Consider the following 16291-nt stretch of genomic DNA (forward strand, 5'->3'; position numbering starts at 1 on the left):
CTGCTCAAAAGTTTCACAGGAATCTTTCACGCATGCACAACTATTTCTGCAATGTACTGTACACCAAAATAGGAACGTCAAAGACATTGAATAGCTATGTTTCCTCATACGTAGTTTCCTTTGGTTTTACATACCCAAGGCATGAGAGTTGCAAAGTTTCAAGGAGTTTTCCATGTCCAGTCTGTAATCCTTCCTAATAGAGGTCACATTGACAGCAGCTTTTATACAGGTTGTTATTGTTTGAGGTTGACATACCACACTGGCTCAGCATTATTATTTGAACTGCAGACTGATGTGCTATGCTGGAGAAGTTTGTAAGCAGCAGCAATTGCTCTAGGGATGTCTTTGGGTCAGCCCATTCAACAAGCCTTCAGTCATCACTCAAAATATTCTGGCCATAACTAGACTTTACTGGGGTAGATTGATATGATTTGACATGGATTTACATTTGTAAAAAAAAAAAAAAAAAAAGACCTGAAAAATAGATAAGGATGACGTTCCAACTTTTCTACACGTGGTGGCAGCATTTAGCTATGATTCACTCGCATAACCAGTGCAGTTAATAGTATCACAATAGAAAATGTGTGCCCTATTTGGATCACCAAAAACCTTTTCCATGCAACAAAATAATATTACTGTATATACAGTACCAGTCAAAAGTTTGGATTTTTAAATACTATTTTCTACATTGTACAATAATAGTTAAGACATCAAAACTAGGAAATAACACATGGAATCATTTAGTAACCAAAAAAGTGTTAAATCTAAATATTTTTGATTCTTCAAAGTAGCCACACAAGTATTCCTTAAAATAGAACCTTTATTATATAAAAATGCTTTTGATACAAAAATTGTCACAAGTGTAAATAACACAACACAGGTTTGTTTGGGGAGCATCTACATACTGGCCCAATGAAGTACAGCTGGAGTTGTCCCTGTCCAGTAAGGGCATGGCTTGAAATGGGCTGGGCAGCAGGTTGTGTTGTGGAGGTCTGAGGAACCTGTACAACCTCTCCGCTAGAAGCCATAGGTGTCCAACATACAGATGGAAGCCTGACACTTTTGATCATATGATTTAATTTCACTTGTCAGCACCATGGTTAATTGCCTATATACAAATGGCAGAGAAAAAGCTCAGAAAACAAGCACAAGGTATGAATTCAAAATACATTTCCCTCTTTATGTAATTTTACATTCACTGTTCACATTTCTTAACTGGTTGGATAGTTCATTTAAGGAAGTGCTCAGTTTGACAATGTTGCCAATCTTCAAAGTGAGACAATATAATGGAGCCATGATTTTACAGGTGCATGATATTCACCACTCTGCAATTCAATCTATAAGTTGAAAGGTATGAGGGTTTCACTACAATTGAATCATCTACAGTTTTCAAACATTGTTTACAAAAGATGGAATAGCTTTTACTAAACTAGACATTTGTCTCATTGATAAAAGCTGAAATATCAACAGTATTGTTTCAATAAATGGAAATAGTCAGTCTAGTAGGTCACATGGACATTGCATAAGAGATTCATGATAGAGTTAAGGTTGTGCAAAACCTTGTCATTTCTGGTTGATAACTGCATCAACGATGAAGCTGCTCTTATGAGTTATTCCATAAGGACTCCTTCAAAACAATTAACATGTTTACATACTGTTCTACACAAAAATAATAGCGTTACTAACTGAAACAGCTTAATGATCTATTGTCTAATTGTTTTGTTGGGTGTTCTCATAATTCAGAGTAAAGTATATATGTACAGTAGCAGCAAACACATTTTTGGTAAACTCCAAAACAAAGACATGCTCAGGATCATTTCAATTAATAAGAGCATTTCATGGCTGTTGTGAAACATTTCTTATTTACTTAATTACAAATATTTACAATTTGTTTTGTTAATGGTAATGTGGTTGGCCACATCACCAGTGTAACATTTGAATGGAGTATTTTCTCAAACCAATATTGGTGACCACCTTGTTCAAATTTCACTGTAAATTGGTACGTTTGAAGGAAGTTCTAAAGTACGTTGCTGAAAAAAACAAAGAATTATCAAAGGCCAATAGAATAGTCAAATTGAAAGTCTTCTAATTAGGAGGATACTCCATCTGAAACGAGGGTGGGAAACATGAAAAATATAGACAAGTGATACAATTCACTGTACAACAACGTCACACTTGATCTGACCCTATTCCATCCCCACCTTAACCCATGGCAATCAGTGGAAATGAATAAAATATAATTCTCATTTGTTTATATTTAAAATTATTTACAGACATGGCTATTTCCCCGGGTGTCATGAAGAGTCAGTGCATGGTGACGGGGGTGGGGGACAGAGGTGAAAGTAACTGCGCTCTGTGGATGGAGAAGGGGGGCAGCTCTCCTCTGCTGATAGGTATTGGCTCCGGGGAGTGGGGGGAGGAGGGTAAGGGTCAGAGTCTGAGTTTAGGTCCATGTAGTACTTGTTGCTCTTCCAACGACTTGTGGTGTAGTCGCTGTCACAGACGTCAGTGCTGCATGGGGTGGTGGGGGGTGCCACACCGCGCATTAGATAAGGCCTTTCAGGAGCAAGCATGGAGGAGAGAAAATACTTTTTTATTTCACAACAGCAAAGAGGTGCCAATTTGCATCAAGCTGACTGTTGCATAATACAAAGAGAGAAACTGATCAAGTGTGCCTCATCTCTTACCTGTAAGACCTGGTGGTGGAGGGACTGTTAGAGGAGTAGAAGATCTCTGCATTATACAGGGAGCGATCCGTGGCTGGAGAGGGAGGCGGGTTGAGCATCTGTAAATACAAACCCTTACCCATTCAATTACAAACTTAAGTTTTGAGATCATCTAGTAATGTTCAAACAGGAGAAAATGTACATTCCCCCCAGTTTTTAGAAATAATGTATGAGAGACACCGCGGAGAGGATGAGTGTTGGGTTCCTAAGAGAGGGCAGAGAAGTTGGGTACATACCTGTGGATAAAAGGTTCCCTTAGTGCTGGAGGAGCTGCTGGAGGAGGCCCCTGTTACATGGTTCCTGTCATAGAGTGGCGCCCCACTACAGCTGCTCCCCATCAGACTGACAGAACTCATCATAGACTTCCCACACGAGATACCTAAGAAACAACAAAACAGTGACAACAACTACCTGCTTCAGCATGTAAATACTATCCTATCACAGGATAGTACAGGCCATATCTATACACTCATCCATTTGATCTTTAGTTTTCAGTGTTGTGTAATAGCCAACCTTTACCTGTGAAGGTTCCGTGCTGTGAGCTGCTGGGTGCGATGAAGTTGAGGGGTACGTGTGAGGTGCCACTGATGTAATCGTGGGGGAAGGCTCCGTTGGGACCTTTGTAACGGCGGCACACCACCCGCTGGCACACAAAGTACATCCCTCCCATCACAAACACTGACAGGATGATGCCAATGACTGGGCCGATGGTGCTGGTGTGAGATGGTGATTGAATGTCGCTTGACGGGGGGGTGAGGAATTCTACAAGACGGGCAAAGACATTACAACAGGTTTAACGGACTGCTGCCAAGTATGAGAGGTCGGTTAAATTAATGTGATATTGTAGATGGATTGACTGGTTTCTCCTTACTGAAAAATATGACAATAGTGTAAATTTTGAACTCCCTTGATTTTCTCAAGTGACTGAGTGAAGTTAAACACACCACAGAAGAGCTCGTCAGAGTTGTCAGCACAGTCATTGTAGGAGTCACACTGCTGTTTCTTCAGGATGCACTGCTTGTTGTTGCAGCGGAACTGGTTGGGCAGGCATATGGCTGAGGGGAGGAGAGCAGAGCAAAGTCCACGTTACAAGACTTGGCATGGCTTATCATCAAATCAATACAAACAAGGTTGCTGGTGGTGGTGATAGTACAATCTCCCAGTATTAAAGGTCAACTGCCCTTTAGGCTATTTAAATTCAGAGAAGTTGATTCTATGTGGCATCTATGAAGCATAAACACATTTATTATAGTGTAAAAATTAACCACAAAGTGTAAATAGCATCATTTGTCAGTCCATCTTGTCCAAAACTGAGTTTTGTGAGTTCGTCGCGACTTACTGGAGGGTTGGGTATGATTACGATCGTGGCCACTAGCACGAGAGAAGCAGCTGTGTGCACTCCAACAATAGCAGCCAGAACTTCCAGACAGCGAGACAGACCTGCCCATTACACAGCGCCTCTGACTTGTTTACATAAGACAACACGTTGCCAATGTTATGTTGAAATAACTCTTGGCCCTAAGCCCTTTATGGAGTGGCCACATGCTGATGTGTTTGACAGTGTCAATCACTAACGCCTGCCAACTTTTGGGGCAAAATGAGAATTGAGACGATCAAAGCGCATTTGTATCCCAATATTCCAAAACCCACTGACTAGTTTTCCATGCACATTTTTTAACTTGAGAAACACTGGACCAAACACCTTAAGCTAGATGTAAAATTGCGCGACTAAGCTAAAATATCCAAATTAATTACAGATTTCTCTTAGATTAATTCAATTTATTTTGAGGAAGTGGCTGTTCCTACAGTGACTCAGGAGGGACAAACAACAGTACCTGCAAGGGTACGATATGGGAACATAACACGCCCACATCCAAGATAACAATCATTTGGCTTTAGTCATGGCCGCTAGCATTTCTTAATGAGCAATCTTCAAAACGAGGTCAAATCAGGATGTGCAGTCGCCCTTTAATCCCTATGACATTGGTGTGTGTTTTACTGAACTGGAAATGTTTTTATTTATTTTATTTAACCATTATTTAACCAGGTAGGCCAGTTGAGAACAAGTTCTCATTTACAACGGCAACCTGGCCAAGATAAAGCAAAGCAGTGCAACTAAACAACGTACAGTCAATAACAATATAAAAGTCTGTATACAGAGTGTGCAAATGAAGGAGGTAAGGCAATAAATAGGCCTGTGGCGAAGTAATTACAATTTAGCAATTAACACTGGAGTGATAGATGTGCAGATGAGGATGTGCAAGTATAAATACTGGTGTGCAAAAGAGCAGAAAAACAAATATTGGATGAGGTAGGTAGTTGGATGGGCTATTTACAGCTGCAGCGATCGGTAAACTGCTCTGACAGCTGACGCTTAAAGTTAGTGAGGGAGATATATCTCTCTATATATACAGTCGGGCAAAAAAGTATTTAGTCAGCCACCAATTGTGCCATCTCTCCCAATTAAAAAGATGAGGCCTATAATTTTCATCATAGGTACAGTTCAACTATGAAAGACAAAATGGAGAAAAAAAATCCAGAAAATCACATTGTAGGATTTTTTATGAATTTATTTGCAAATTATGGGGGAAAATAAGTATTTGGTCAATAACAAAAGTTTATCTCAATACTTTGTTGGCAATGACAGAGGTCAAACGTTTTCTGTAAGTCTTCAAGGTTTTCACACACAGTTGCTGGTATTTTGGCCCATTCCTCCATGCAGATCTCCTCTAGAGCAGTGATGTTTTGGGGCTGTTGCTGGGCAACACAGACTTTCAACTCCCTCCAAAGATTTTCTATGGGGTTGAGATCTGGAGACTGGCTTGGCCACTCCAGGACCTTGAAATGCTTCTTTAAAAAGCCACTCCTTCGTTGCCCGGGCGGTGTGTTTGGGATCATTGTCATGCTGAAAGACCCAGCCAAGTTTCATCTTCAATGCCCTTGCTGATGGAAGGAGATTTTCACTCAAAATCTCACGATACATGGCCACATTCATTCTTTCCTTTACACGGATCAGTGGTCCTGGTCCCTTTGCAGAAAAACATCCCCAAAGCATGATGTTTCCATCCCCATGCTTCACAGTAGGTAAGGTGTTCTTTGGATGCAACTCAGCATTCTTTGTCCTCCAAACACGACGAGTTGAGTTTTTACCAAAAAGTTATATTTTGGTTTCATCTGACCATATGACATTCTCCCAATCTTCTTCTGGATCATCCAAATGCTCTCTAGCAAACTTCAGACGTGCCTGGACATGTACTGGCTTAAGTAGGGGGACACGTCTGGCACTGCAGGATTTGAGTCCCTGGCAGCGTAGTGTGTTACTGATGGTAGGCTTTGTTACTTTGGTCCCAGCTCTCTGCAAGTCATTCACTAGGTCCCCCCCGTGTGGTTCTGGGATTTTTGCTCACCGTTCTTGTGATCATTTTGACCCCACGGGGTGAGATCTTGCGTGGAGCCCCAGATCGAGGGAGATTATCAGTGGTCTTGTATGTCTTCCATTTCCTAATAATTGCTCCCACAGTTGATTTCTTCAAACCAAGCTGCTTACCTATTGCAGATTCAGTCTTCCCAGCCTGGTGCAGGTCTACAATTTTGTTTCTGGTGTCCTTTGACAGCTCTTTGGTCTTGGCCATAGTGGAGTTTGGAGTGTGACTGTTTGAGTTTGTGGACAGGTGTCTTTTATACTGATAACAAGTTCAAACAGGTGCCATTAATACAGGTAATGTGTAGAGGACAGAGGAGCCTCTTAAAGAAGAAGTTACAGGTCTGTGAGAGCCAGAAATCTTGCTTGTTTGTAGGTGACCGAACACTTATTTTCCACCATAATTTGAAAATAAATTCATAAAAAATCCTACAATGTGATCTTCTGGATTTTTTTTTCTAATTTTGTCTGTCATAGTTGAAGTGTACCTATGATGAAAATTACAGGCCTCTCATCTTTAAGTGGGAGAACTTGCACAATTGCTGGCTGACTAAATACTTTTTTGCCCCACTGTATATGTATATATATATATATATATATATATATATATATATATATATATATATACACACACAGTGCCTTGCGAAAGTATTCGGCCCCCTTGAACTTTGCGACCTTTTGCCACATTTCAGGCTTCAAACAAAGATATAAAACTGTATTTTTTTGTGAAGAATCAACAACAAGTGGGACACAATCATGAAGTGGAACGACATTGATTGGCTATTTCAAACTTTTTTAACAAATCAAAAACTTAAAAATTGGGCGTGCAGCTTACTATGGTGCTATCCTCAGATTATAGCATCGTTTGCTTTCGCCGAAAAGCCTTTTTGAAATCTGACATGTTGGCTGGATTCACAACAAGTGTAGCTTTATATCTGTTCTTAGGAAAGCACTTTTAAAGAACAACAAGGCATCATCTACTGATGGGATGAGGTCAACACATCCTTCCAGGATACCCTGGCCAGGTCGATTAGAAAGACCTTCTCGCAGAAGTATTTTACAGTGATGAGGGGTCGTCGTTTGACCGCGGACCCATAACAGACGCAGGCAATGAGGCAGTGATTGCTGAGATCCTGGTTGAAAACAGCAGAGGTGTATTTGGAGGGCAAGTTGGTCAGGATGATATCTATGAGGGTGCCCATGTTTCCAGATTTGGGGCTGGACCTGGTAGGTTCCTTGATCATTTGTGTGAGATTGAGGGCATCTAGCTTAGATTGTAGGACAGCTGGGGTGTTAAGCATATCCCAATTTAGGTCACCTAGCAGTATGAACTCTGATGATAGATGGGGGGCAATCAATTCACATATGGTGTCCAAGGCACAGCTGGGAGCTGAGGGGGGGGGGGGGGGGGGGGAGTCTATAACAAGCAGCAACAGTGAGGGACTTATTTCTGGAGAGATGGATCTTTAAAAGTAGAAGCTCTAACTAAGACCTGGATAGTATGACAAAACTCTGCACTCTCTACAGTAGATTGCAATTCCGCACCCTTTAGCAGTTCTGTCTTGTTGTAATTGGGGATGGAAATTTCAGAATTTTTGCTGGCCTTCCTAATTCAGACACGGCTAGGACATCAGGGTTGGCAGTGTGCTAAAGCAGTGAATAAAGCAAACTTAGGGGGGAGGCTTCTGATTTAACATGCATGAAACCAAGGCTTTTACGGTTGCAGAAGTCAACAAATGAGAGCGCCTGGGGACACACAGGGCCTGGGTTAACCTCTACATCACCAGAGGAACAGAGGAGAATTAGGATGAGGGCACGGCTAAAGGCTATAAGAACTGGTCGTCTTGTGCTTTGGGAACAGAGAATAAAAGGAGCAGATTTCTGGGTGTAGTAGGATAGATTCAGGGCATAGTGTACAGATGGGTATGGTAGGGTGCCGAGTACAGTGGGGGTAAACCTAGGCATTGAGTGACGATGAGAGGTTTTGTCTCTGGAGGTGCCAGTTAAGCTAGGTGTGGTCTCCGCATGTGTGGGGGGTGGGACAAGGGGGCTATCTGAGGCATGTTGAGCAGGACTAGGGGCTCCATAGTAAAATAAAACGAGAGCTGCCCTAAACAGTATACAAGGCATATTGACATTCGAGAAAGGCATAAAGCAATCACAGGTGTTGATTTGGGGGAGCTAAGGCAACAACGGGTAAACAGCTAGGACGACAACAACAACGGGTAAATGGCGATGAATGGGCAGAGAGGATCAGTTAGCTACACACAGGGCCTGAGTTTGAGGCTGGGGCCGACAGATAAACAAAATGAAGTACTGTGTTAATGAACAGTCCAGCAGGCATCAGCTGTGTAGCCGAGTGATCATAGGGTCCAATGAGCAGCAATAGATGAAACAGGGAGCCGTTCAGTAGTCGATTACTATGCTAGGCGAGCGGGAGACACGGCTTTCAGGAAGCATAGCGTGCCCGGGCTAGCAGATTGATCATCACCAACATCCACGGTTGAGAGCATATCGGCTGAATTATGTCAGCAGACCAGTGGTGATGGATTGGTGGGGCTCAGTGTCGACAAAGGGTACATGCCAATTGGCAAGAGAGGTATTGTAGTCAGCCTCCAGTAATTATGCTGCAGTAGTTTGTGTCGGGGGGCTAGGGTCAGTTTGTTATATCTGGAGTACTTCTCCTGTCCTATTCGGTGTCCTGTGTGAATCTAAGTGTGCGTTCTCTAATTCTCTCCTTCTCTCTTTCTTTCTTTCTCTCTCGGAGGACCTGAGCCCTAGGACCATGCCCCAGGACTACCTGACATGATGACTCCTTGCTGTCCCCAGTCCATCTGACTGTGCTGCTGCTCCAGTTTCAACTGTTCTGCCTTATTATTATACGACCATGCTGGTCATTTATGAACATTTGAACATCTTGGCCATGTGCTGTTATAATCTCCACCCGGCACAGCCAGAAGAGGACTGGCCACCCCACATAGCCTGGTTCCTCTCTAGGTTTCTTCCTAGGTTTTGGTCTTTCTAGGGAGTTTTTCCTAGCCACCGTGCTTCTACACCTGCATTGCTTGCTGTTTGGGGTTTTAGGCTGTGTTTCTGTACAGCACTTTGAGATATAAGCTGATGTACGAAGGGCTATATAAATAAATTTGATTTTGATTTGTGTACTTCGTTTGCTAGCCGGGAGATGGGCCTAGCTCGAGGCTAACTGGTGCATGCTTCTGGACAAGGGCGTTCGCTACAATAGCCACTCAGTAGCAACTAGCTAGCTGCGATGATCCGGTGTAATGGTCCAGAGCTTGCGGCAGGAATCCAGTGATGTAGTGGGGAAAAAAGAATGCTGATATTTCGCTGTACAGACTGGCAAGTATTATCCGGGCTAAAGCGTCTGGAGTCCGAGCTAAAGGTAAAGACCGCAAGCAGTGGCTAACAATGACTAAATAGCTAGTAGCTAATTAGCTGGCTAGCTGCTGATGGAGGTTCCAGTTATAAGGTCTAAAAAATAGCACATTCGTACCACATTGGGTGAGGCGGGTTGCAGGAAGGTATATTTAATTCGAAAATGTTTAAAAAAAAGAGTGAAATGTATACAAAAACCGAAATACTATATTTACATTGGACTAAAACATCTTACATACTTCCAAGATGGCGCAGCAGTATGTGTCAATATTGTGCATAAAGTCAGTTGAGTGAACGTACTGTCACAGTCCTGTTCATCGGAGTTGTCTGCGCAGTCTGGCTCTCCGTTGCAGCGTAGCTGAGCATCCACACACTGGCCCTTGTCACACTGGAATTGGATTGCCGAGCACACGGGGCAGTTCTCCTCGTCACTGTTGTCATCACACTCAGCAACGCCGTCACAGCGCCATGCCATGGGGATGCAGTCAATGTCGCCCGTGGCACAGGTGAACTGCTCTGTGGAACAGGTGGGTGGGTCTGAAGTGGGAGGAGTTTAGATTCAGAGCCAATGCCTGGTGTAAAACTTGACTTATTGTGTATCGCACATCATTATTGAATGTGTTACAGCAGCAGCTGTACCTCCACAGATGAGCAGGTTGGGCAGCAGGACCAGGTGCATGGGACAGGAGCAGCGAGGTGTCCGGTCTCCTTTGGCAATGCAGATGTGTGAGCAGCCTCCGTTGTCATGGGAACAGGGATGAGAAGCTGTGGAGAAGAGGAAGGAGAAGACGTGGACATTGAGTTTTTGCCCCTGGAGAGTAACGGAACTCTGTTGTAGTAAAGCACTGCATCACACTGTTTTCCAAAATAATTGGTATCTGCTGAGGCAATAGGAAGTGGCTAAACACAGGCTCCTCCATGTGCCTTACCAAACTCTGTAGGGTCCATGTCTTCCACAGCGTGAATGCTGGTGAGGTAGGCAATGCGGCCCTGGATACGGGTCCTCTTCTCCCCAATCAGCTTGTCCACCCTCTCGATCATCTGCTGCTGTCTGTCGATCCAGTACAGGTGCTCCCCCAGCACTGTCAGACCCATGGGCTGCAGGATGTTAGAGTCCTGGAGGACGATCCGATTGGCTCCTGGGAGAAGGAAGAGGAATGACCTCAGAACAAGGGTAGTATACACCAAACAATAGACATCTCACATCAAAGACGGTGTATCCTCCCAAATGCATTTATTTTCAGACCCTTAGGTCTTCTTAAGTTCTAAACTTTATCATAGAAAATATAGGTATATAGGTATAAATATAGACACCATCACTAAAACCAGGTTGACTAATATTCAATAACTGTTGCCAAACATGGTCTGCCAAAATAAAGACACTCTCTTGTATAACTTTACAGTCTGATGGTACATAAATGGCCTGGAGAAATCAGTCTGGATGCTGTATTGTTCATATCCAGTCCAGACTTCAGAGGCAGGGGGATTTATTTAACACTAGAAAGGCCAAGGGGATAATTTTGACCCAATGTGTATTGAAATGGCAATTTCCCTGCCATTTTAAAGTCATGCCCCCCCTCTGTTCTGGACTTCTCCTAAAATAAGTCTATTTAACACACATACAGTGTACAAAACATTAGGAACGCCTTCCTAATATTGAGTTGCACCCCCATGCATCCCCACTGTTGTGTCAAGTTGGTTGGATGTCCTTTGGGTGGTGGACAATTCTAGATACACACAGGAAAATGTTGAGCATGAAAAACCCAGCCGCGTTGCAGTTCGACACTCAAACCGGTGCGCTTAGCACTGGTATCAAACAGAATTGTTAAAAACAGTTGTTTTGCACGAAAAAGTGACCTTTTCATATCATTGTAGTGTCACAGGAAGGCAAGACTTGATTTCTATATAGTATCAGAAAAAGCAGATTCTGATGTTAAAAATAAAAAATAAAAACTCTTAAGACTGAAGAGATGAGCCCTTTTTCAAAATATCACAATTCCATCTACTCCACAGCCTACAGTAACAAACTAATAAAAATGCTGTGGTGTTCTTCATAAACACAACCAAAGTATTATTTTCCCGATAGCATACATGAAATTGTATTCATTAGTATGTTGAGTCCAAATGACTCCTCATTGGCCTGAAGGGGGGTCCAAAGAGGCCAGGCTTTTCTAGTGTGAATATGTAGGCTTTCAAACGTATTAGGAAGATGGGCTGACTATTTTAGACCACAAACTGTGTTTGGACTCGAGGAATATTGTGCCATTTTCCATGGTACTGCTGTGTACTACTGAGAATGAAAGATGTAAATAAATGCTGTCAAAACTGATAAACCATAGCAACAACAGCTTTTCAGATGATCAGCAGTGTTTGAGTGCTGATGTTCTGGATCTAGAATGGCTGTCCACACTTCTTTAGCATTGGGACTCACCAGTGAGGTCACTGCTCTCAATGCGTTTCAAGTCAGCGTCCACCCAGAAGAGTTTCCCCAGCTTGTTGTCCAGGGCCAGGGCTACAGGCCGGATCAGACCCGTGGTGAACAAAGACTCCCGCTCTGTCCCATCCAGAGACGCTCCCTCGATCTTAGCAGAGCGATCCTGCATGGTCGTGAAATACATATACCTACAGGAGAGATGGAGGCAGTAAGAAAAAACAACGAAAAGCATACTGACAGACAATTTGAACAGTTGCTGCCCAAACCTTAAACCACCAACTGTGTACAGGATTTTAGACATTAGTCAACATTGATATATATATATATATTAATCACACTACAACATGGAAATCAGTCAGAGAGATAAATAACAGTTGAGATATGTGTTTTGATGAGTGGGCAGGGCAGCCTGTATTCTACTTTGCTGGGTGTAGATAAGAGCGCAGGGCTGTTAAGTTGGCCCCCCTCTCAGAGCCTGGAGGAGTAGAGGCTATTATCGGGCTGTGGGCCTTCCCGGTTTGTTACGTCTCACACCAGCTTCTATCAGCTCTGATAAGAACCTCCCTTAACACCTGTTTAGACAGAAGACTTGAAGGAAGAAATGCTATTGTGCAAACGCTCGTCTGTTTGTAATTTGGTTCTGCTTCTTCAAGTCAAAAGGGAACTATTTTTTTTTAAATATCAGTCTGAGTGTAATCAGTTGAAGTATTAATGTAATAACATAATGCTTTGAGTAAATGTAGAAGCCGTCACTTCAAGGGAAAGTGGGAGAAAACAAATGAACCCCACAGCTCTTCAACCTGCCTGTAACCTTTTGAGACTGTCTGTACTGAGCTCGGCCAAATATCTTCAATGTCTATTTAGTGCTTTCCATTCCCATGGAGAGACAAGCAACTGAATGCCACTTTCAAATCGGATAAAAACAACTACAAGACCATGTCAAATTATCAAAATTGTCAAGCTGATTGCCAACAATATTCAGTTTGAGATTTTTGGGATTAAACGTCTCATGTTGATTAGTTTACTCCGGGTCACTCCTATGAGAGAAGTCACCTCCGCCACATCCAAGCCAAACCACATAGGAGAGCCCCAAATAGAACGGAACATGGAGGACGGCCGCATCAACAATGAGCATCACAATTACAGTGCAGCCTGCCAGGCCCTGACCTACGGCCCTGACCATACTACTGCACCACTGGAGAGGAGAAAGTAGTGCAGGCAGAACAGTAAACACAACCATCTGCTGCACACATGACCTGACATTCTCAGCCTCGTAGTTACTTGGGGCTGTGGTTCCTTCCCTGCCCTATCGAAGGAAAATAAACACTGTTCCAGAGTCTCCTATGTCAAATTGTCAACACCACATCACTAAACACCTGATCACCCACTAATTACTCTGCTGCTTGGAGGAGTGCCACACCCAGTCCCTGATCTGCCCGCCAGCCAACTGCTATATTTACACACATACAAGTGGCATCGCTCACTTGAAAATATTTCATAAGGGGACACTGAACTATTTTGGAAGTCCTGTTTATTTTCAAAAGCTTTCAAGTGAGTGAGGTCCCTCGGTTTTTCATTCCCAAGTCCACCACAATCGGGGTAGATTTGAAAACCGAGCCTGGGAGATTTGAAATAGAAATGTTGCCATCCCTAAATCCAGTTATTGAGTCAGTCTGCCTCTATCTGCACAAAAAACAGTTGCCTTGAGCTGTAACAGTATGAACCAGGCAGCACTTTGTTTTCCAGTCTCCTCTTTGATACAACACTCCCCCTTCCCTCCTCACCCTTTTTCGGCGTTGACTACAATGGCTCTGGGTTTGTCATGTTCATCTCGCAGCACCACGCCCATGGCATCTCCGTCCAGGCGCTGGAGGTTGATGGTATTGGTGGCCTCACAAGTCCAGTAGACAGTACGGCTGTAGGTGTCCAGGCTCAGGTCGTGGGGCTGTTTGTCAGGCTGCTGCTGGTGGGTGGAAGTGGTTGACACCACCACTGACGACTGGAAGAGGATGAAGGAGATAGATATTAAATTAGAGAAATGGCCTATAATTGTGAAAGGTTTCACACTGTCGACAAAAGATATGCGAGTGTTCAAACAAATGTATTTGTGCATGATGGCTGCACTGACATCAATTAAATAAAGTTCTATAACTCCCTCAACTTTATATGCATGTAAACTAGAATATAATTGAAAAACATTAATATACACAATATACTATATGCATCTTAAGTGTGTATGTAAATATATGGTCCTCTTTATCAGCATGACTCACCTGTGTGCCATCGTCGCGGGCCCTCCTGATGTTCTGCCGCCCGTCCACCCAGTAGATCAGGTGGTCTAGGGGGTCGTAGCTGATGGCCCGGACGTTGCGGAGGACGTGGATGGGAAGGATGATGTCGGGGCTCTGCTCACCCAGAACCATGCGGCTGATTGAGGCCTTCTGGCTGAACAGGAGGAAGCTCGAGGGGGCTGGAGGGAGGGAGGGGTCAGAGGTTAACAGGCCCAATCCAAACATTTGAATCTCTCCATCTCGCTCACTCTCTCTGTCCCCTCCCTCTATATCTCTTCCTCCCTCTCTCCTACCAACCTTTCCATGACTCAGGATGTTGTAATCAGCTTAATAGAATGCAGTAATCAGTGGTCCCCAGAGGCCAGGGAAGTATGCAGCAGTAAGAAAGAAAAAGACATGTAGGAACACAGGGCCTTCATCCCATGCCAAGACCAGAGGAATGCTCAGTCTGTGATATGTGCACAGCAACCTCCTTTCTAACACTTGTCCACATCAGGCCTCAGTGAAAGTCTGAGGTCAGCTCATGGTATGATTCAGACAGACACGTGTTATGAGGTTTTGCATGGCCAAGGGCTGTAGACACACCTGGATTTGATTAAGACAATACATCCTTCTAGAGCAAAGACGTTGTAAAATACACTGACTCGCCTACTCTTAACGGAGAGATTCAATTTCCAACTTACAGTAAAATGTCCACAGGAGATTAGTGCATATGTCTCAAAACAGAATAAACTGACTGTACCAACACACTAAATACAACACTGAACCAAACTAAAAACATAAACCCAACAACCCCCTGTTAATGCCGGCCCTGGTCGTTTCTCTACTCACAGCTGCAGTTCCTGCTGTTTGAGTCCAGGATGTAGTGGGAGGCACAGCGGCACTGGGAGCCGGAGGGCGACGCCAGGCACAGGTGGGCACAGTTGCCGTTGTTCTGGGAGCAGTCATTGGCACCGTCCTGGCGAGAGGAGTGGAAGACCAGGATGTCCATGACGTACTCCAGGTGTCCCTGGACCATGGTGCGGTTCAGCCCAGAGCGCTTGTCGGCCCGCTCGATGCTGCGCAGGTTCCAGTCTGTCCAGTAGATGTAGTCCCGGTACTGGGTCAGACCGAACGGATGAGGGAGGTCGTCAGCCACTATCTCCCTCTGCAGACCTGGATGAAACATGATTATCAATATATGGATTATTGAAGATCTGAGGATATTGATATTAACCACAGCAATATGATATATTTGTACAGTAATATTGGGTGGAAAAGGAGAATGGACATGAATGATTATTGCTGTCAACCACAGCAATATTACAGAGTTTTATGCTCATCATGTATCATCAATCATAAACAACAGAGGGGTTGGAGAAGAGCTTGACTACTGTATGAGTTTACCTTGCATGTTGGTTGACTCTATCATACAGGTGTCCAGGTCGGTCCAGTAGAGTCTCTGGTCGATGTAGTCAATGGTGAGACCGTTGGCTCTGCCCACTTTGTCCACTAGGGTAATTATGTTGCTGCCGTCCATGTGGGCCCTGGCGATCCTGGGCTTGCCTCCCCACTCTGTCCAATACATGTAGCTGAGGAGACACACAGAGCTGCATTATACATAGTAGAACGAGCCCATATTAGAGGTCGACTGATTAATCGTAATGGCCGATTAATTATTGCCGATTTCAAGTATTCATAATAATCTGTAATTTTTGGACACCGATTATGGCTGATTACATTGCACCCCACAAGGAAAATGATGCGGGAGGCTGACCACCTGTTACACGAGTGCAGCAAGGAGCCAAGGTAAATTGCTAGCTAGCATTAAACTTATCTTATTAAAAATCAATCTTAACATAATCACTAGTTAACTACACATGGTTGATGATATTACTAGTTTAACTAGCTTGTCCGGTGTTGCAAATAACCAATGCGGTGCCTGTTAATTTATCATCGAATCACAGCCTACTTCGCCAAACGTGTGATGATTTAACAAGCGCATTTGCGAAAAAAAGCACTGTCATTGCACCAATGTGTACCT

At 43.6% G+C, this 16291-nt stretch overlaps 1 protein-coding gene across 4 annotated transcripts in view; it reads right to left on the reverse strand.

The window, feature by feature from the left end:
- Positions 1-802: 802 nt before the first annotated feature.
- LOC109889239 (low-density lipoprotein receptor-related protein 5) overlaps positions 803-16291 on the reverse strand; it is a 76631-nt gene continuing 61142 nt past the window's right edge. For 3 of the 4 annotated variants that reach the window (XM_020480522.2, XM_031822642.1, XM_020480523.2), the window contains 13 exons: positions 15655-15839; positions 15100-15423; positions 14251-14447; positions 13762-13976; positions 11975-12165; positions 10473-10682; positions 10183-10308; positions 9844-10080; positions 3671-3781; positions 3246-3488; positions 2963-3105; positions 2688-2785; positions 812-2556 (listed from right to left, as the gene is read on the reverse strand). In XM_020480522.2, coding sequence (XP_020336111.1) covers positions 2295-2556; positions 2688-2785; positions 2963-3105; positions 3246-3488; positions 3671-3781; positions 9844-10080; positions 10183-10308; positions 10473-10682; positions 11975-12165; positions 13762-13976; positions 14251-14447; positions 15100-15423; positions 15655-15839 — 2542 coding nt within the window. In that variant the 3' untranslated portion in view covers positions 812-2294. Of the gene's footprint in view, positions 2557-2687; positions 2786-2962; positions 3106-3245; positions 3489-3670; positions 3782-9843; positions 10081-10182; positions 10309-10472; positions 10683-11974; positions 12166-13761; positions 13977-14250; positions 14448-15099; positions 15424-15654; positions 15840-16291 lie in introns of all 4 variants that reach the window. The other variant, XM_020480521.2, reaches the window with a different exon arrangement.

Source organism: Oncorhynchus kisutch, linkage group LG4 (assembly GCF_002021735.2).
Source record: "Oncorhynchus kisutch isolate 150728-3 linkage group LG4, Okis_V2, whole genome shotgun sequence".
Classification (NCBI taxonomy): Eukaryota; Metazoa; Chordata; class Actinopteri; order Salmoniformes; family Salmonidae; genus Oncorhynchus; species Oncorhynchus kisutch.